This window comes from Pseudopodoces humilis, chromosome 2, assembly GCF_049639895.1.
Source record: "Pseudopodoces humilis isolate 2021_Gansu_Grassland_sample_001 chromosome 2, ASM4963989v1, whole genome shotgun sequence".
NCBI classification, from domain to species: domain Eukaryota; kingdom Metazoa; phylum Chordata; class Aves; order Passeriformes; family Paridae; genus Pseudopodoces; species Pseudopodoces humilis.
This window is the reverse complement of record NC_142201.1, coordinates 101,649,331-101,667,310: the sequence shown is the minus strand read 5'-3', so window position 1 is coordinate 101,667,310 and position 17,980 is coordinate 101,649,331. Positions and strand designations below refer to the sequence as shown.

Here is a 17,980-nt window from a genome sequence, read left to right as displayed (position 1 = left end):
GCAAATGGATAGTTCTAAAACCAAAACATTGAAACTCCCTAGGTTTGTATTCCTTCACAGAATGAGTTTCCAGTGTTTTGTTGGGGTTTCTTTCCTGCTTGAGAAAAAGCAGTCTCTGCCTGTCCTAAGGAAACACCTTGCATTAAATATTCTTTCATTGTCCTAAACTTGAATTTTGGATTTCTGCTGCCATAACAGGAAGATTTCTTGGTCAGACATGCTGGAGGAACACATCTCCATTTCTGCTTTATAGTGATATATATGTGGGACATTTCTCAGTGTTAGAAAAGGCACTGAAAGTGGACTGACAGTGTACCCAAGTACTGCTGTTAGTGGTATTTGTTAGGTATTTTCAAGATGGTTGTCCTATTAACAAATCTACTTGTAAAGTCTCATTCACACATTCCAGTGAATACAGACATGCTATGGAAAAACAAAAGCTATTCCCTTCTGGTTTTAGACATGATATTTAACTTGTAATATCTCATGAAAAAAAAAAATAAATTAATCCTTTTCTGTCTAGTCTGCCCTAGTCTGTTACCTTGATGAGTGTTGGGGGCAAGAAAAGTTGAATTATCAGGAAAGGTAGCTAAATTTTCTGTTTTCAAAATTTTCTTCTTGTTGTTAAACTTTCTAGTTTTCTAGCCTTCATTTTGAAAAAGCTTTACAGTTGACGTTTCAGTTGTTTGGCCATTACCACAATGTCGTGAGGATTACTCACTTTCTAGCATTTGTCCACAGTTTCTTGCAATTTCATCTGAAAACACATGGCTTTGGGAACTTGGAGTTATTTTCCTCATTAATGAATTTTCAGCAATGGAGACAATTTAATTCTCTGGCAGGATATGGCTTCACATCTGACATATTTTCTCCAAATAACCTCTAGTTTACTTTCCTTAGGCATTTTTGAATCTGTTGCTTCTCTTAAACTGAAAAGATTCTGAAATATTTGGACTCCGTATCTTAGTATTTTTCTCTTGTGTAAATGTTAAATCAGTTTAGGTTCTATATTTGTCCATGAATCTAAGTCTTCCTAAAACTTCACCCACACTTCTTCCTGCTTTGGAAAGCCATGCACAGAGCTTCTGACACTTATTTTACCACTTCCACACCTTCCCTGTGTCACTGTCAGTGCCTAGACAAGCTGTTTACCACTTATGTTCATTCTTTAATCTGCCACACAATAAGGTAATCTTTTTGTTCTTTCTTACTGCTTAGCAGCTTCAGGTAGGATGCACAAGCACAGCACCACAAGTGGGAATGGATAGAAGGGGACTGCATTTTCAGAATCCATCATAATCTCAGTTAAAGATGGATGTCTTAGCTGGAAGCTGGAGAACACTTCCTGTTTTGACACTGTATTATTGTGCAGAGCAGGAAAGTACATAGAAATGCATGTCTTAACCTTCAGTGCTTTGCCATCACAGTGTATATTTTCAAGTTCCCTTCATTTGCTATCTTTTCTTTCTTTGTATGCAATTACGTGCCTGAAGGCTTATATCTAGTAGGTTTTACTAATTGATATTACTTACAATAGACTTCACGTTTTTTCAAAATCTAGCATCTAAGCTGAGAAGCTTCTGAAAACTAGTAGGCAGATGTCTTTTTTTTCTTACGGGTTTTCAGTCAGTTGTGTGTTCTAGATGTGTATGTTCTCTACCTCAGCTTAGTGGTTCTTTTCCTGTTTTCTCCTCTGGTGGAGTAGCATTAGTGACAGGACAGGAACATTATGAATTTTCTTTTTCCTTAAGTATTGCAGTCAAGTCTGGGGATTAGTAGAAACATAGAAAATCTGAACACCCTCCTCAGGAACATTATCTATGCCTACAACTACTATTTAATGGCGCATCCTGATGGTGTTCAGTTGAAAGGATGTTCCTCAAAGTAGTCAGAGTTGTCTTCTACAAGATAGCACCAAGGGCTTTTGGCTTGGGATACATATCCAGTGCAAGAAATAAAAATGTGTGTTGTTCTAAACTGATAGGTTTTTGTTCTTTTTCTTCCCTGTAGCCTCGTCACGTGTTCAACATGCTGAAGAAGTATGTGCGTGCTGAGCAGAAAGACAGACAGCACACACTCAAACACTTTGAACACGTCCGCATGGTAGATCCAAAGAAAGCTGCCCAAATCAGATCTCAGGTAATCCCCACTGATGCTTTGTGGGGTCATGTTAGTTCATAACTATTGTGAAATTTCTGTCAACCTATTTTTTATAAAATACCCAACTCCCTTCCGTGGACAATTTTAAATGCAATCAAAAATAATCTGTTTTCCCTGAGAAGATTAAGGCAAAGTGATATAGTAATATGGGTATGATTTTTCTTCTGAGAAGAACTGAAAACGGGTTTTTTTTCATGGACCATGAGTCAGTCGTGAGCATGTCCTGAGGAGATTTCCAGAGCAGTAATGCTGAGAGCCTTTGTTAGTGCTTTGGTAAATAATACCTCTGGGAAAACATCAACAATCGATTTAACAGCAGCACATGGTTGTGCTTCTCTCAGCTGAAGTGGCAGAACCAGAAGCAGTGTAGCCATCTGACTGTGACCAACCTTTCTACAGTCATTGCAGAGGCACTTGTAATGTCTATAAATGTGATTACTGCAATGCACTTGAGTTTAATGTGTTCTTTTAAAATAGACACCGTAGTTCATGGCATGTAACTGCTGAATGGTACTGTAGTCCTCAATGCATATGTTTTGGAACTTCTTTTATCCTGTCTTCATAAATCACAGAGGGCAAGTAAGCAGAAAGAAAACAACCAAAATTGAAGATGTAGCTGGCTTTCAAAACAGCAATTAAAATTGGAGTCACAATGGATAAGCTGTAAAAACAATGTACTGGAATCTGTGGAATCTGCTGCTGTTCCCTCTTGTAGCATTCAATGACAGGCACTGTTCCAGCCATCGTTTTTGAATTAACTGATATTACTAAAAGAAAAATCAAAACTATATACCTCCCTGGATGGCAGATAAGATTTTCAAACATCTGTTTCAGCCAAATGTGTACATTGAGATCATGCTGTCTTGAAATGGCTGGAGTGAGAAATTCACACTTCTAAAAGTCTCTGCAGTGACTGTGGTCTTTGCCTTGGCTTAAGCATCTAACATTACTTTTATTTTCCAAGCCATTGGATTATTTAATAACAGAAATCAGTGAAATTTTGCAGAGCACAGGTTGTGTGGTAGCACTGGTGAAGAATTGAAACTGACATATAAATATAAGAAGTGCACTGTATTGCCTAATATGTCATTGTAGGAATGAGTATTGATACAGCATCTTTGTGTCTAGAACTGGTCAGATGGTTGGGGAAACGTGGCCTTAGAGTTCTATTTGTGAAATTTTTTTTTAGTGGAAAATGGAGAACAAAATATTTTGTTCAATAGCATAAATATTTGGATTTGAATAAATCATACTGCTGCTTTATTAAAATTGCTGTCTGCAACTCATTTTACTTGTTAGGCCTAATTATCCTGTCAGACTTCTAACTCTTTTAAGATGCACCTCAGTTTCTCTTTCTACTGAAGAAAGGTGATACTTGTGAAGAGTACCCTGGGGGAGCACATATCATGTGATGTCATAACTCAGCCTGTAACAGTGTGAAGGCACTTGGGGCAGTAGAGCTGTGATCTCATGAGACCATGCAGTAATGCTTCTGGGTGGAAATAGTTTTTGTTTGCAGCTGAAAGTGTTTACAATTTGCAAATGTTACCTTCTTTTTCCTTGGAGACCTGTTTGTTTTCTCAGTATTTGGATCAGGAAGTAAACATTCTGATGTAGTAATCACTGTGCCTCACTTGGTTTACGCATTATGTGAAAACTTACGAGTATGAGCAAATGTAAATGTTGCTGAAAGAAGAATGAAGCTGTGGATTTCTGCCACAACAGCTGCTTACATTCATGTTCTGTCTCACAGCAAATGTAAACCCCTACTTTAAATTACTGCATTTCCCTGGGATTTCAGGTGATTGCTATGGAAGACCATTTAGAATGCTATTTTTAATTCAGGAGAGAGGTGAGTTTTGTAATGGGTTTGACATTACAGTTTTGATACATAGAGCATATTGAAATATTACACCTGCACACGTGAAAATGGTCTTGCTTCCTATAATCTATGAAATTTGTGATAATGTCAAATTATCCATAGTATTCCCCTCCACTGAATATTTTTGTTTCCATAGGTTATGACACATCTACGTGTGATATATGAACGCATGAACCAGTCTCTCTCCTTCCTCTACAATGTGCCTGCTGTGGCAGAGGAGATCCAGGATGAAGTTGGTATGCAAACTAGTAATGTAGAAAAAAAATGTACTTCTGTGATGAGAAAATACCACCAGAAGCAAAAATACATCATCTCACTTTTCCTATTGATATACTACCTTAGTTGAAAAATAGAAGAGTAAACCTGGAAGTGTTCTTAAACTTTGAATTAAATTATAATGAACCCTTGGAAGACAAATCCGATGTAATCCATTGTCACGATCCACTAATACAAGTGGGAGTCATGAGAGGTTCATTTGATCTCAGAGTGCAAAAAGGACACAAAGGGATTTCAGTTTAAATCACAACAAGAATGCACCTTTATTTTAGTGCCAACAACAGGGGTTATGTGACGGAGAAGGGGGAGTTATAGCTATCAATGGATGAGACAGGATCACCAGTGTCTTCTTCAGTGGGGAGATCTCTCTCAGAGGAAGTAACTTAGAAAGTCACTTTCATAGTCTGTTTCAAAAGCGAGGGGCAGCTGGCCAAGAGGTGGGGAAATTCCTACGCTATTGTGATGAGACCTGTTGGTCTGGGAAGCAGGTGTAAGGTACAGAACAGACCGCTCCTTACAAGTCCCTGCTCACCAGCAGGAACAAAGGCAGGGTACCATGGCAGCACAGCAAGTACACCTGCAAACAATCACCTGGCAAGCATCCACCTCAACCAGGCCAGAACCCCTGTACAAAGTCCCTTGGGGTCTCCAGGGTCTTAGTCTCTGTTCTTGCGACGGTCATGAGGCAGATGTGGGAAACTTTGGACCATCTCTTACACCCATGCAGTGGCATCATCATATTGTTGTAAATATCTTCCCTGAAATATTAATAGTAATTGACATTTGGAGCCTTCCATGATGTAAGGATGCAGCAATTGACAATGAGATTTAGCAAATCGTATCCTTTGGATATGTAATTTATGTGGTAAGTATTTACATGATATAGACTGTTTGGAAATCCCACAGCTAAAAATTGGTTGCAGAACCAAGCGTCTGAGAAAAGTGTAGGTATCAACTTGGCACTGTCCTAGTGGTCACGCCTTTTAGTTCTTGGTTAGTTATGAAATCAGTATCTTTGCTCCTCCCACTTTTTCCAGCATACAAGGTGGACTGTGGATGAATCAAGTAGCAGCAGTCCCATGTTTGCCTCTTCCCTGAGAGCTGTAATGGCAGATAGCTGTGAGGGAGAATGGCCTTTCCTTCCATCCAGATTCCTGCTCTTGGCTGTGGCATTTCTGGAGCATAGAGATCTCCAGTACAGCACTCAGACTCTTGCTGTGTGCTGCTATTGCAGCAAGGCAACTGCACTCAGTTTTGGACATCACGTTGTTTATGTGTGTCTTTAAGAAAAATAACACATGGTTAAATGTAAAGGTAGATGATGGGTCCCAGAGATGGGACAGTCATTTTTGGAGCAGCTTTTTTCACAAGTTGTACTACTCTGCCAAATGGCAGTTAATGTATTAATGTTACTAATAACCAGCTTCAGCTGACTAAATAAGTCACTGATTTCTTCAAAACACAAGGGAGAGAGGCATGCCACTGCAGTAAGGATTAGGATGCATTTAGGACACAGGGAGGGGATGGGCAGGGAGTAGTGGTGGATTCATTTGCCCAAAGTATGAGTTATGATGGAGATGTGCTTCTGCTTGATAGGGCTGAAAATGAGATCAAGAAAGTGTGGAAGGGATTGGGAGGCAGCCAAAAGATAACTGGTTAGTAATTGTCCTTAACCATGTGTTTCTATGCTCCACAATTATAAGTACAATCAACAGCCTCAGTCTGTGGGTGTAGTCATTCAGGGAGGAACAACGTCTTACTGATAATTTGAAAGCATATGATTTCTGTAGAAACAAGGTATCAGTACTGTGAGGTCTTAGAGATGCTCAGTTTTCTTTTTGCACTGCTGTCATTCCCTTGGGGTTTTTGCTTCAAAATTCAATTTCTTCTATTCTAATGTTAATGCTTGTTGCTGAGGACATTCTTGTAAATTTTGTTTTCCTTCTATGTACTGAAGTGGAACAAGAATTTCAGAATCTTTCAAATGACATGAGACCAAAAGTCTGTTAACTGCTTAGTGGTTTACAAGAATCTGACTCTTAATCTCAAGTTTAATACTAATTTTTAGGGGCAAAAAAGAGCCTAAACATAGTAAGGTATTATTTCCTAATAAGCTGAGAGCAGCTAAGAAATCACAAAGAAAATGTTTGTCACATTCCTTACCTTGATTTTTTTTCTTCTTTTTCTGGTTTAGGCTGTGCTAAAAAACTATTCAAAGCATTGGAAAGTTTAAAGCAATTGAAGTTCTCATAATTGGGAGTTACTAAGCAGCACAAATTAAAGTGCTATCTTTTCTGGGTAAAATATCAGATCTAGATAAAATAATTTTCCATAAGGCGATGTCTTTCAGTATCAACATGCTTTTTGTTGATAATATTGTCTGTATATTTGGTTTTACATGTTGGTTTTAATCAGAGTTTATGGAGGTCATTCCCATCTTTTCAAGAAGATAGTATCCTTCTAGCTTTGAGCCTTCTAGCTCTGATCAGCCTGTTTCAAATTCTGTTCTGAAATTACTGAATTTCTTAGTCTCTCTAGTCCTTTTCCTAAACTCATGGAAAAGGACTTCTATTATAGCTGCAAAATTTGTGGAAAAGTAAACTTCTAATAACACTTCACTTTGTAGCATTCCCAAGAAATATTACAACTCGCATTAAAAAGACAAATGTTTGATTAAATACCTTTTATTGGAACCATTGACTTAGAAAGTCTGAGTCAGTAGAAAATTTGAAAAATAAATGAGGTAGGAACATCTCACATGGAGTGTCTGACTAATAAATTGCAGGTAAGGAGACACAGTTGAAAATAGTTAATTTTCTTTCTTCATTATAGTTTTAATTTCTAGTTCCACTCTGCAGCAGAGTTCTTCATGAACAGTTTTTACCTTGAGGAATGGATAGTCTTTGCTTTAGACAACAGGGCTCTGATAAAGGTAGTTTTTCCCTGAATCAAACAAGTAATTCCATAAGCAGCAATACAAATAAGATTTAGTTTGCTGTGAATTTGTACCATGGATTTAATTCCTCTTACATCTAATGTGGTGCTGTTTTTCACTCAATTTTTCTCATTGCTAGAAATATTATGACCTATTTTTGCACAGTTGATCAGATAAATCACAGTCTAGCAGTTGGACATTTGAAGTTTTCTTAAAATATAGATTATGTTTGAAGTTTCTACCTTAAAAGGCAGGCTTGCAGCCATTATTTTAATATGGGAAGTCCAAAATAAAAAGTTCTGGTTCTATGCTTAAAACAGGCTTTTATGCCTTTTAAGAGCAGCCTTTTCTAGCTATTTTCATAAGTCCAGCAAAGATAAGGTAAAATTTAACAGAGTTGAAGTCCTTACCTACAGGTGTCCATCACCAGCTGACATCCACCAGCTTTAACAGTGGGTGTCATAGGAGCATATAGATAGTTGGAAGACCCACAGCACTCCAGAGGGTAGAAAACAGCACTTAATTTAAGTGAGGGTTTTCATCCTAAACATTTGACCAATGTGTAATGTGTAAATACCCATAAGGGTAGTGTAGCAGCAAATTCCAGCTGTGTGAGGAAGGATATTGCTGGCTGTCTCTTGTTCATGTGGGGGCAGGGGGAAAGGAGCCAGTCTGAGAGTTCCAGAAAGAGGCCACATGACCATGGTTGTACTGAAAAAGCTGGGAAAGAATAAGCAGGTCATTTGGGTTGGAGACTGGCATTCTGGCTGCAAATGATTTCTCAAGGGGGAGTGATGCAAATGTGCTAAAAAACAGGTCACTCTTGGCAATTGATGTAGTTCTTGGTGATAAATGGAGTTTCTTGTGAGCAGGAGTATGCCCTGTGAATAAGAAAGTGGCACAAAAAAAAATCTGAGCAGATTATTTGCCTACCTAGAAATTTGTACTCACCTTTTCCCTCTGATAAATCTCATATACTATTTAATATGTATGGAAACCGAGAAAAAGCAATAGTAGGCTTTAAGAGAAATCAACAGTTCCTTTGAGCACATCCTGCTTTAAATCCTTATTTGATTAGATTGCTTATCCATGTATGTAAAAGGCAATTTATTGCAGAGAGTGGCACAGCAGGCGCAGCTTCTGGATCAGAAACTACGTCACAACTTTGTGCATCAGTCACATGAGAAGGCAGTGATCTGAATTTTTAATTCTGTCTTTGCTACTTGTTTCCAAACTGATATCCTCAGCTTCAACTTTTCTAGCCCATCACTGAGGAAATACTAAGCACTGTAGTAATACTACAGCAGTATTGTACCCAAGCCCAGAAGCATTCAGTTACGAGCAATAAGTAAAAAATATTATTTCATCTGTCCCTTGACAAATAAAATCAGGCTATTCTTATTTTATTATTGTGTTCCACTCTGCCTGTCCTGTTCTTCTGCAGCATGTTCTAGATGCCATACCCACATTACTTGCCTAGAAGTGAAGGCAAACCCGGGCTGACCCCAAATCAGTGCCTGCTTTCAGATATGTATAGTGTGCTGTGGGTCAGGTGCTATTTAAAGCATTTGTGTACTCCAGCTTAGCATGACAGAATTTGAAACAAGAGACATTTGTCTCTTGACATTTGCCTTGCAACTTGCTTTGAAGATTTTTGTGTTTTTAGAAACAGGACAAGCTTCAGGATGTCTGATGACTTCCTTTCTTTTAACAGTTCGTCTTTAATCATCAGGCCCAATACCTGTCTGAGTGGAGGACAAAGTTAGTGCTACCTCAGCTGGGTCTGGTCTTTCAGCATTTATTAGACTAATTTTTGATTCCTTGTAATGTTGACCTGTAGTCAGTCCACAGCCTTACTGCATTTCTTGTCGTGAGTTGAATTAGGATACTGTTCCCAATCATTCTGTGGTATCCTTTTCAAGAGGTTTAATGGTATTAATTTCTTGCCACAGGCTGACAGTTCAAACCCACAACCAGAGTGGTCTGGGGACTGGTACTGCAAAACCAAAACATGCTCATGGAGGCTTTGCAAAAGCAGATTCTGTGTGCTGTCTTGTTTGGTGCCATTCCTTTTGTGATTGTTTTCTTCATCCTCTCTCTTAAAATGCTGTGTTTTGAATATATAATTAGTAATGTCATTCAGACTGCAGTGGGACTTCTCAGTGTCTTGTTTTTCTGTAACTCTTCCTTGTCATTCTGTCTTAAAATTTAGCTGATGGGAAGAATTCAGCCTTCAAAAATGTTAAAGATGTCTAAGCAATACTTAGGATTTCTGAACCTTTATTTGGGTTGCCCTGTCAAGGTATCAGAATAATAAAGGGAAGTTGACTTACACTGGCTGTGTCAAAAGCTTGTTTAAAGGTTTCAAGGAGTATTGTATGGGATCATACAAAATGGTGTAGTTCCTATCTAGTAAGAACAGTAATTATGTTGTAACTCAATTTGAGTGTGTTAACTAGAAAATTCTTGAAATTGCTTATTGTTTGCAGAGGTGGTAGTTCTAAGCTGCTTAATAGGAACCAGTTCTAGCCTTTCTCTAAAACCAGAGGCAAAAATATTGGTAGCATCTGATTGACGCTTTAATGTCATGCATCAGAGTGCTTATAATGCCTTAATATTTTTTTCTGGTAAAGTAAAACAGTGTTGTTGAGGCATGGGCAAATGAATATGCACTGAGACAGACCATGTTCAGTGAACTGGCATAGAAAAAGAAAATGAATAGTCAATCACCAGTGGTGCTTATTGTCAGGGCAGTTGGGTTTTGTACTAGTTGACGAATGTGGTTAATCCAGACAGTGTAAATAGAGTGAGTATTTGCAGTAGTTTCAAAAACCCATAACAGGGGAAAGTTGGACAGTCCTTTTTCAGTTCTATACTTTCTGACATCTGGAGATCAATGGAATTGTCATTTCTAAATTGCCCCAGCCATTTGGCTAGTACTGTGTAGGGGAGTGTTCAGTTTTGGATGCAAGGAAACACCTTCTTTGCCACAGCAGAAGTATTGCATTTCCACCCTCATCTCTTTAAAACCAGCACATTTTTCTGTGACAGCAAGTGTTCCATTGAGATTTGTTGGATATCTACACCACACAGAAATTGCTTAGTAAACTATAAACAGAGTTTGTGGAAGTAGGACAGTAGTATGTAGGTCTTACCAAAGGTTCTGTAAAACCTGCCTTCTAGTTTTAAAGGGCCTCTTTGGTGTGTCTGTGCTGTATCATACAAGCCCATGTTCCTGCCTTTGTGCTCATAAGTGTAATGCAATTGGAACAAGCAGTCAAAAGCAGCCTTCAGAGAATGTGTATTTGTACAGGTACACTAAAGTGACTTTCCAGCACTAACTATGCCTGTGCTTTCTCCCCATAATTGTTTCGACATATTTATGTATATCCAGTAACCTCAGCTTTTCAAAGAAAAAATTTAATTTTCTGCAAAGTGGTTATTTACCTCTAATATTCTACCTTGTAGGCCTGTAGCATTCAGTCAAAAAGCTGGTTTGTTAGCATTCTAGCAAAATATATATTGTTGTATCAGTAGTCAAAAATAGCTGAGTCCTTCCACAAAAGCAAATGAATTCTGTGTTAAACTCTCCGCAGCTACATTGAGATAGATTTTGCATGCTTAAATGCTGACATACAGCCCAGGTGGAATGCCTGAGCAATTAAGACCTTTTCCACCCATGGACATTGGCTTTTAAAGCATTTCACGAATTCATATACATATATATACACACACTCTTGAGCTTTTTTTTTTTTCCAAGTGTTTTTTTCTTTAATCTTCACAAGCCTATGGTCTTTACTAAGCTATCAGTTTTATCACTTCGTTATCTCTGTAAAATATTCTTACAATTACTTTAACACCCTAAATAATAAAATGCCATTTGTTGGAGCAAGGTGATGTATGATGTTTATGTAGGGAATCAGCCAATGTCACAGAAGCACAGAATGGCTGAGGTTGGAAGAAACTCTGGAGGATGGAGGACATCTGCTCTGTTCCCTCTACAAAAGCAAGGCCACCCAGAGCCAATTGCCAGTGTTTGGTCACCCTCACAATGAAAGAGCTTTTTTATGTTTATGTTTGAGAGACTCAGCCCTATCTGCTAATAAGAGATGTTCTTTGCTTCAGGGTAGGACAGAAGGGAAAAAATCCTGGAAATAGATCCAACAATTTATTCTTCTAAGCATTTCTTATTATTTGTCAAGATTATTTAACTGTCATAGAAAATTAGACAGAGAATTGTAGATGATTAAAAATAGATATAAATGCACGTCACAGATGCTGGTATTCTGAATTGCTTTCATTAGCAATGTGCTATATCCTCCCCATCTTTTGTAGCTAAATGGGCTATTGTGTTCTGTCATGGGCACTGATGTTCTCCAGAAAAGATATGAATCCTAATTTTTGTGTGCACAAGCCCTCTTTCCATCTCATAAATACTGTGAACATGACTTCAGTCAGTAAAAGAGACAGCTTCCTCCAGGGCTCACAGATACTGGGAAAAGGATAAATGGCTTCAGGTGACTTTGGATTGAGGTAGCTTTCTCTTAAGGAAAATATATGAGACATCTTGTTTTCCAGTTCAGAAATTTAATCAGAATAAAAACTTTATAGAAGTGACTAAGTTTATTAAGAGAACATTTTCCTCTGGGTTGAATAATGCTATTCTGTTTCACTTCCACCTTTAAAAAATCTGGTCTCATGATCCAGATGTTAGAACTGAAAAGTGATAATAATCATGGGCCTGTAAATTATAAACAAAGTAATTTTAACATTTTCTGAGCATCTGCTATTTCAATGAGTATTTAAATCTTTCACTCTAAATTCACCTATTTGCAGATGTTTAAAGGTGTTGCCTTGATTTTCTTCTTCAGGAGCTGATGGAGAGAGCACTCTGCCCTTTTGTTAGATCCTTCTTGAAAGAAGGAGGGGATTATTCTGTGACCTTTCCATTACTTTAGCCTGCAGTATTTTTTCATAGTCACTTCTCTCTCAATAGAAATTTGTCATCCCCACTACAGATCCCACAGGGAGTTCATGAGACCACTCAGGGCTCACAGTGGCAATAGGCTGAGGCTGAGACAGTGTACACTTAAAAACTTCTTTTGAAACACCTCTGCAAGAGTTCAGTCTACAGTCACCTTGTGCACAATGGGAAAAAATGCATTAAACTTTGAATAATTGTCCAATTATTGGTTGTATAGTTTCCTAATTTTTTTATTTGATTGGATACACAGATTTGATCAGGATTTTCTTCTAAATCACCAGTCATTTTCGGGTGTCATGATGACAACAGACTGGGAAATTCTGTCTTGGAGAGCTTTGTTTCTGCAAGTAGTAGGGTTATAATTATATGAAAATGTTGTATTTAAAGGAGTACATGTATTATTTTAGATCACTATACTGGATATATTTAATTTTAAAAAGCATTATACATCAGGATTACCTTGTCGCTACAGATTTGCTCATAAACGTCTAGTTGATTAGATTTCCTGTTCTTTTGTATCTTCAGTGAAAAGTCGAAAGCCGAGCACTCAGTTCTGAGATGATGCAGATAAAACATATGGTGATACCAAAATGTTTTTTAAAGTCTGCTTTTAGTCTTAGAAAGCAGAATGGCTTCTCAGCCTTTCTCATTAGCATTTCCTAATAATTGCTTCTAGCTTTATGCTTTAAGTAACTCATATGATAGTTCATCACGTGCCAAATTTAAGATGTCATTCTTTTTTTTTGTTTTGTTTTGGGTTTTTTTTGTTTTTTTTTTTTTGTAGATAACTATAATCTGAAAACATCTTCCAGGTATCCAGCTTTCAGATATGATCTGAGAGCAGGTGACTTTCCAAATGCATAGCTCCAGTCAGAGGAGAGGGTCTGGCTTGGTAAAATGTTGCCTGCTTACAGAAATCTCATTATACTGAGCTATTTGGAAATTTATTTTTTTTATAGACTGAATATATGTGTATTTTTTTTCATAAATACATCATCTTATATCAAGTTCATGATGTCAATGCCCACGAGCACTGAAGCAGCCCAAAATTTTGGGATCATAGACACTCCAACATCTGCTTATTTGTGCTGTTGAATGATGGATTTTTTTTTTTTTTTTTTTCCCAGTTAACATGTTTTGGAAATACAGTTGTGTCATTCTGTATGATTCACTCTAAGATCAGATTCCTAGTAAGAGGTCTTCAATTGTGTAAGAAACAAAGGAATCATCTTAATTCTTACCTGCTGGCAAATTGCAAGTCTACAGTAACAACCAGTTACAGACCGTCTACACAAGCTAATATAGTTTTATATATATTACAGAGCTAATGTGTCAGTCTCTGGAATTGTTATCCAGAAGAATTTAAACACTGAAGTCTGAACTGCATCACTGTGGGCAGGTATCCTGAGTGGGTTGGCGAAATAAGCTTTTAATGCCAATGGCGTAATAAATTTTGTTTGGAGCATAGCTTGCTTTCCAGAAGTGCAGAGGGAAAATTCGCAGGTGTTTATTACAGTCAAGAGTATCTGTGGTGTTCTTCCTTGGCAAATTCTTACTGTTGGGATAAAAAAGGAAAAAATTACAGGGGATATGTGATTTTACAGAATGGCTGAGTTGATGGAGAAGTTGCAGTTATGTCCTGTAATTCCCATGCACATGGGATTACAAATGAAGTGATGTTTCTTCAGTACAACTTTCTCCTATACTCAAATCCACTGAAAAATGCATTTTTCTGAATGCCTGGGCAGGGTTCTATTTCTTGCTCTGTTCTGCATCCTTCTTTTAGATCATGTGTATGAAAAATAGCCCAAAAGGCATAAGAACTGACCACATCCCACTTCATAGATGTATTTGGTAAATTTAATAAATGCATCTCTTTAGATTACTCTGACAACCTAGGATATATCTGGCCTATCAAGTGCTGAATCTGTAGTTAATAAATAGGCAAAATACTTATTATCTGGAGCAGGAACTGCAGAATTCAGTTTTGGTAAATTTGGATTTAAATTTTAAAATACTCTAATTTGACCAAGGGTATCAGCTGCTAATGGCTATTTTGGTCTTGCCTAGAAACAAAGGCAAGACAAAGTGGATAAAGGATAGAAGGGGATATATTCAATGAAGGGCCTACAGGTACAGTAAGAGGTAACACCCAAAATGGACAATGGTCACAAGTTTTTCAGACAAAGTTTGGTCTATTAGCATATCAGTGGTTAATCCTCCAAATACAGCTTCAGGTAATGAAGTCATATACCCCTAGTTCACTCCTCCCCCTCTCCCCCCCAGGCACCCATTCACTTTTGTTTACACTTTTTGGGGCCTGAGGTAGATCGTGTCCTTGGATCTCATGCCTAGAAGGATTTTTTTTTGTCTGATCAAAATGTGAAGAGAATTAACTAACACTCTATATGGAGTTCAGAGTTATACACTAATGCAGTACAGGATCTGAAAAATATAAAAGCTAAAATCTTAAGGCATGACTGCAACAAGTTAATGGGCAGATCTTTATATTTTTTCATGGATTATTTATTGCTTCCAAGATCAGTGCATATCAAAAATTGTTGTGGGATTTAAAATCTGATGTTTAGGAGTGTTTGTAGAAAATGATGGGTAACTTCTTTCAGGTGTTAGAAAGTGGTAGTTTTAGGTCCTACAGCAGTTTTAAATTGTAGTGCGTATTGTAAGTTTGACAAGTAAATATAATTGTTTTTATCAGTAAATAAGACCAAGAAATAATTTTTAAATAAAGTAAATAATTATTCTCAGAAAATACGACAATAAAATTCTGTAGCAATATTTCATATAAATGGGTTTTTTTGCAGAGAAGTTTCACTTATAAACCTTATAGGATACTTAAGAGGGAAAGGTACTTGGTTTTTTCTACTTCATACAAGCCTGAGCAGGAATAATGATTGTTGATTCATCTGGCAGTAATATCAGTGACGATTGGCTGGGCTGTTTATTTGTTTTAATTTAGACTCTTCAGCCTATTTTAAAGCACTTAATGATGTGTTAATTTGGAATTAAATGTGGAGCTAAATTTAAACTTGGAGTTTGTCACAGTGCTTTCTGTGGATCAGGATGATGATATACAATATATGCTCTGGATTATGGTATAATTTCAATTCAATTTTTCCCCAAGTATTTTTTAATATTATCTTGTCTACTTTAATATTAGGTTGTTTCCATGTCTTACTTGGAGAGGAACTGCCTAATTTAACCAAATTGAATGAGGAGGGGATGAGAGGAAGGGAAAGAGACAACAGAAATTTACAAAAAGGCATGTTGTGAAAGGGAAGAACAGGGTCTTTAATTTCCCTTAAATAACTCTCAGATGATACAAACTTCGATACTCTCTGCTTTGAAGTGAGGATGAAATGCAGTTATTAATTAGATGAATGGCTGTTAAATCCAAAACAATTATAAATGTGCACTTAGCTATAGCCATATGTTGAGATTTAATTTGAGTTAATAGCTAGTTTTGGTAGTTGTTAGATAACTATGGGTCTGTAGTAATTAAAGTGTTCTGTCACTGAAGTTAAAGAATATCATACCTGCCTTCTAGGAAAATTAGACAAAATTTCACATCATGAGTTTTATAGCAGGCTGATGAATTGGTGTGAAAATTGTCATGAACCTTTGCTCAGAGTGCTCAGTAACTGCATGGCCACATACAAAACTAAATTTGCATTGAAGTCCATCCCTAATGAAAAAACACTGAGGTCATTTTGAAATCAAACATTGGTAATAAGTATTTTCCTGAATTGGATTACCCAAGCTTTAAAGACTCTTCTGTACCAGAAAACCTGTGATTTACCCACACAAGGAAAGTAGCTCTGTATATTAGTTAAAGATCTTTGGGAGTTTTAATGACTTGAGACAAAAGTCTGCAAGGTAGATTTAACTGAAACACTATTCCATTTACCAGCTGACAGGAGGAAACTCACTTGGGTTGTTTTTATGATACAATTCAGGAAACAGCAAAATCCACATGTGCTGAAATAGAAGGAGCAAGAAATATGAGAGAAATGGAAGTGCTAAAGTTGTGATTTTTAAAAATATTTAGAAGAGGCATGTTCTTTTTAGCATGGTTCTAATTATTGCATCTATTCTCAAGTTCAAATGTGTATTTTTTCTAAAGTTAGGTTCTTAGCCATCAAGATGTTGTTTAAGGCTATGGGATGCTTATTCTATTACCAACTTCTAGAAAAAATCTTTTAGGTCAATTGTTTCATGATACCTTAAATGTTCACTTTCTGAGAATTTGAAAAGGGCAAACTTTTTTCAACTTACTGAACAATGTTTTCACACACATAAGAAATTTCTTAAATGTGGAGGGTTTTGGCTGCTACTTGCTGTTACCTAGTGGTGATATCTCTGAAGGACAGAAAATAAACACTATGAAATTCTTTTTTCCATGGTTCCATTGCTCTTTCTGTCTCCCTTTAGTCCTTAGGGAGAGATACATTGCACTGAAAAAGTTTCCAGACAAAAAGACCTGTGGCATAATTTCACAGGCTGATGAGGAGGTGAGAGGAAAGCTTAGATCTGATGTTGTGGTCATATTTCTCTGTCAGTATGGATCTGAGCACTGAAGGTTGGGCTCATTTCCAGAATTTCACAGGAATGATCTACCATATCACTCCTCTTTCATCATTTTCAAAACATACAGGCAACAAAGTCACTCCTCTACCCTCCAGCAGGCAGTTCACTTTCAATAACATTCTCATCAGTCTCTCTAAATTGTATTTGGCTTGTAGTATACAAATTAATTAGTTCAGCACTGAATACCACAGAATTGTGTTTTATAGCTTGATAATGTTATAATTATGACTTATGGCAGTATGTAACATCATGATCATGCAGTGTTTGATTCAGCAAAACATCTTAAAATAACATAATACTTGAAATTCAGCGGAGCTTCACTCTTTGTGTTAAGGCTCAGGAGATCTTATTTTCTTATTTACCAATTTGGGAATTTTGATTTATAGAGGCAAGATTCATGTATATGACAAGATGGAGACACTCAAAGTTAGTTAAAACCTGACTGCATAACATCAGTGCGACATATTGAATTAGCCCATAAAGTAGGCGTAGAATTGAAAGATGCAGCTTGATATGTTACCAGGTGCACTCTAATAAATGATTGTGTTTGTGTTCTTAGTGAATCCTAATTGTGATATACAGCATGTGCATGATTTAAACTGCCTTCAGACTGGATTAAGGCAATATGTGTGCCAGTACAAATGAAGCTGTTGCTGTGACTCAATTGCTCTGTAATTTCTACTGTTAATAAGAACAGAGAGGTCACTGACACTTTTTAGTTTTGTAATTTTGAAAGCACATGCTCAAAAGCAAGTAACTTTGGGAAAAACGTGTTCAGTTCAGACTGAATGGTCATTGATGCTAAGTGAGGCAATATGACTCTGCATTTGTACAAGTTTATTTGAGATGGTTCCAAGCCTATCTTTGTTGGATCAAGTATATGTTCTACCGTGTAGATGGCATTTTACAAAGGAAGTTTGATGTTGAGTCAAAATTATGGCCTATAATTTGGTGGTATTTTAACTAGTCCTAATTAGAGTTATTTTGGGTGCACTTAATTTCTAATCTGGTTTAAGAAATTGTTTTCTAGAACTCCACAATTACAATTGCCAATTTTAAAGCTGCTTTTCAAGTGCTTTTCAAATTCAATGGTCTTGGTACATAATAGTGATTGCAGAGATTTTCATCTAGTAGATGA

At 37.0% G+C, this 17,980-nt stretch overlaps 1 protein-coding gene across 2 annotated transcripts in view; it reads left to right on the top strand.

Moving 5' to 3' along the window:
• The window catches only part of APP (amyloid beta precursor protein), a 241,395-nt gene that overhangs the window by 182,155 nt on the left and 41,260 nt on the right, over nt 1-17,980 (top strand). For both annotated transcript variants that reach the window (XM_088068704.1, XM_005524152.2), the window contains 2 exons: nt 2,011-2,139; nt 4,179-4,278. In XM_088068704.1, coding sequence (XP_087924830.1) covers nt 2,011-2,139; nt 4,179-4,278 — 229 coding nt within the window. The remainder of the gene's footprint in view (nt 1-2,010; nt 2,140-4,178; nt 4,279-17,980) is intronic.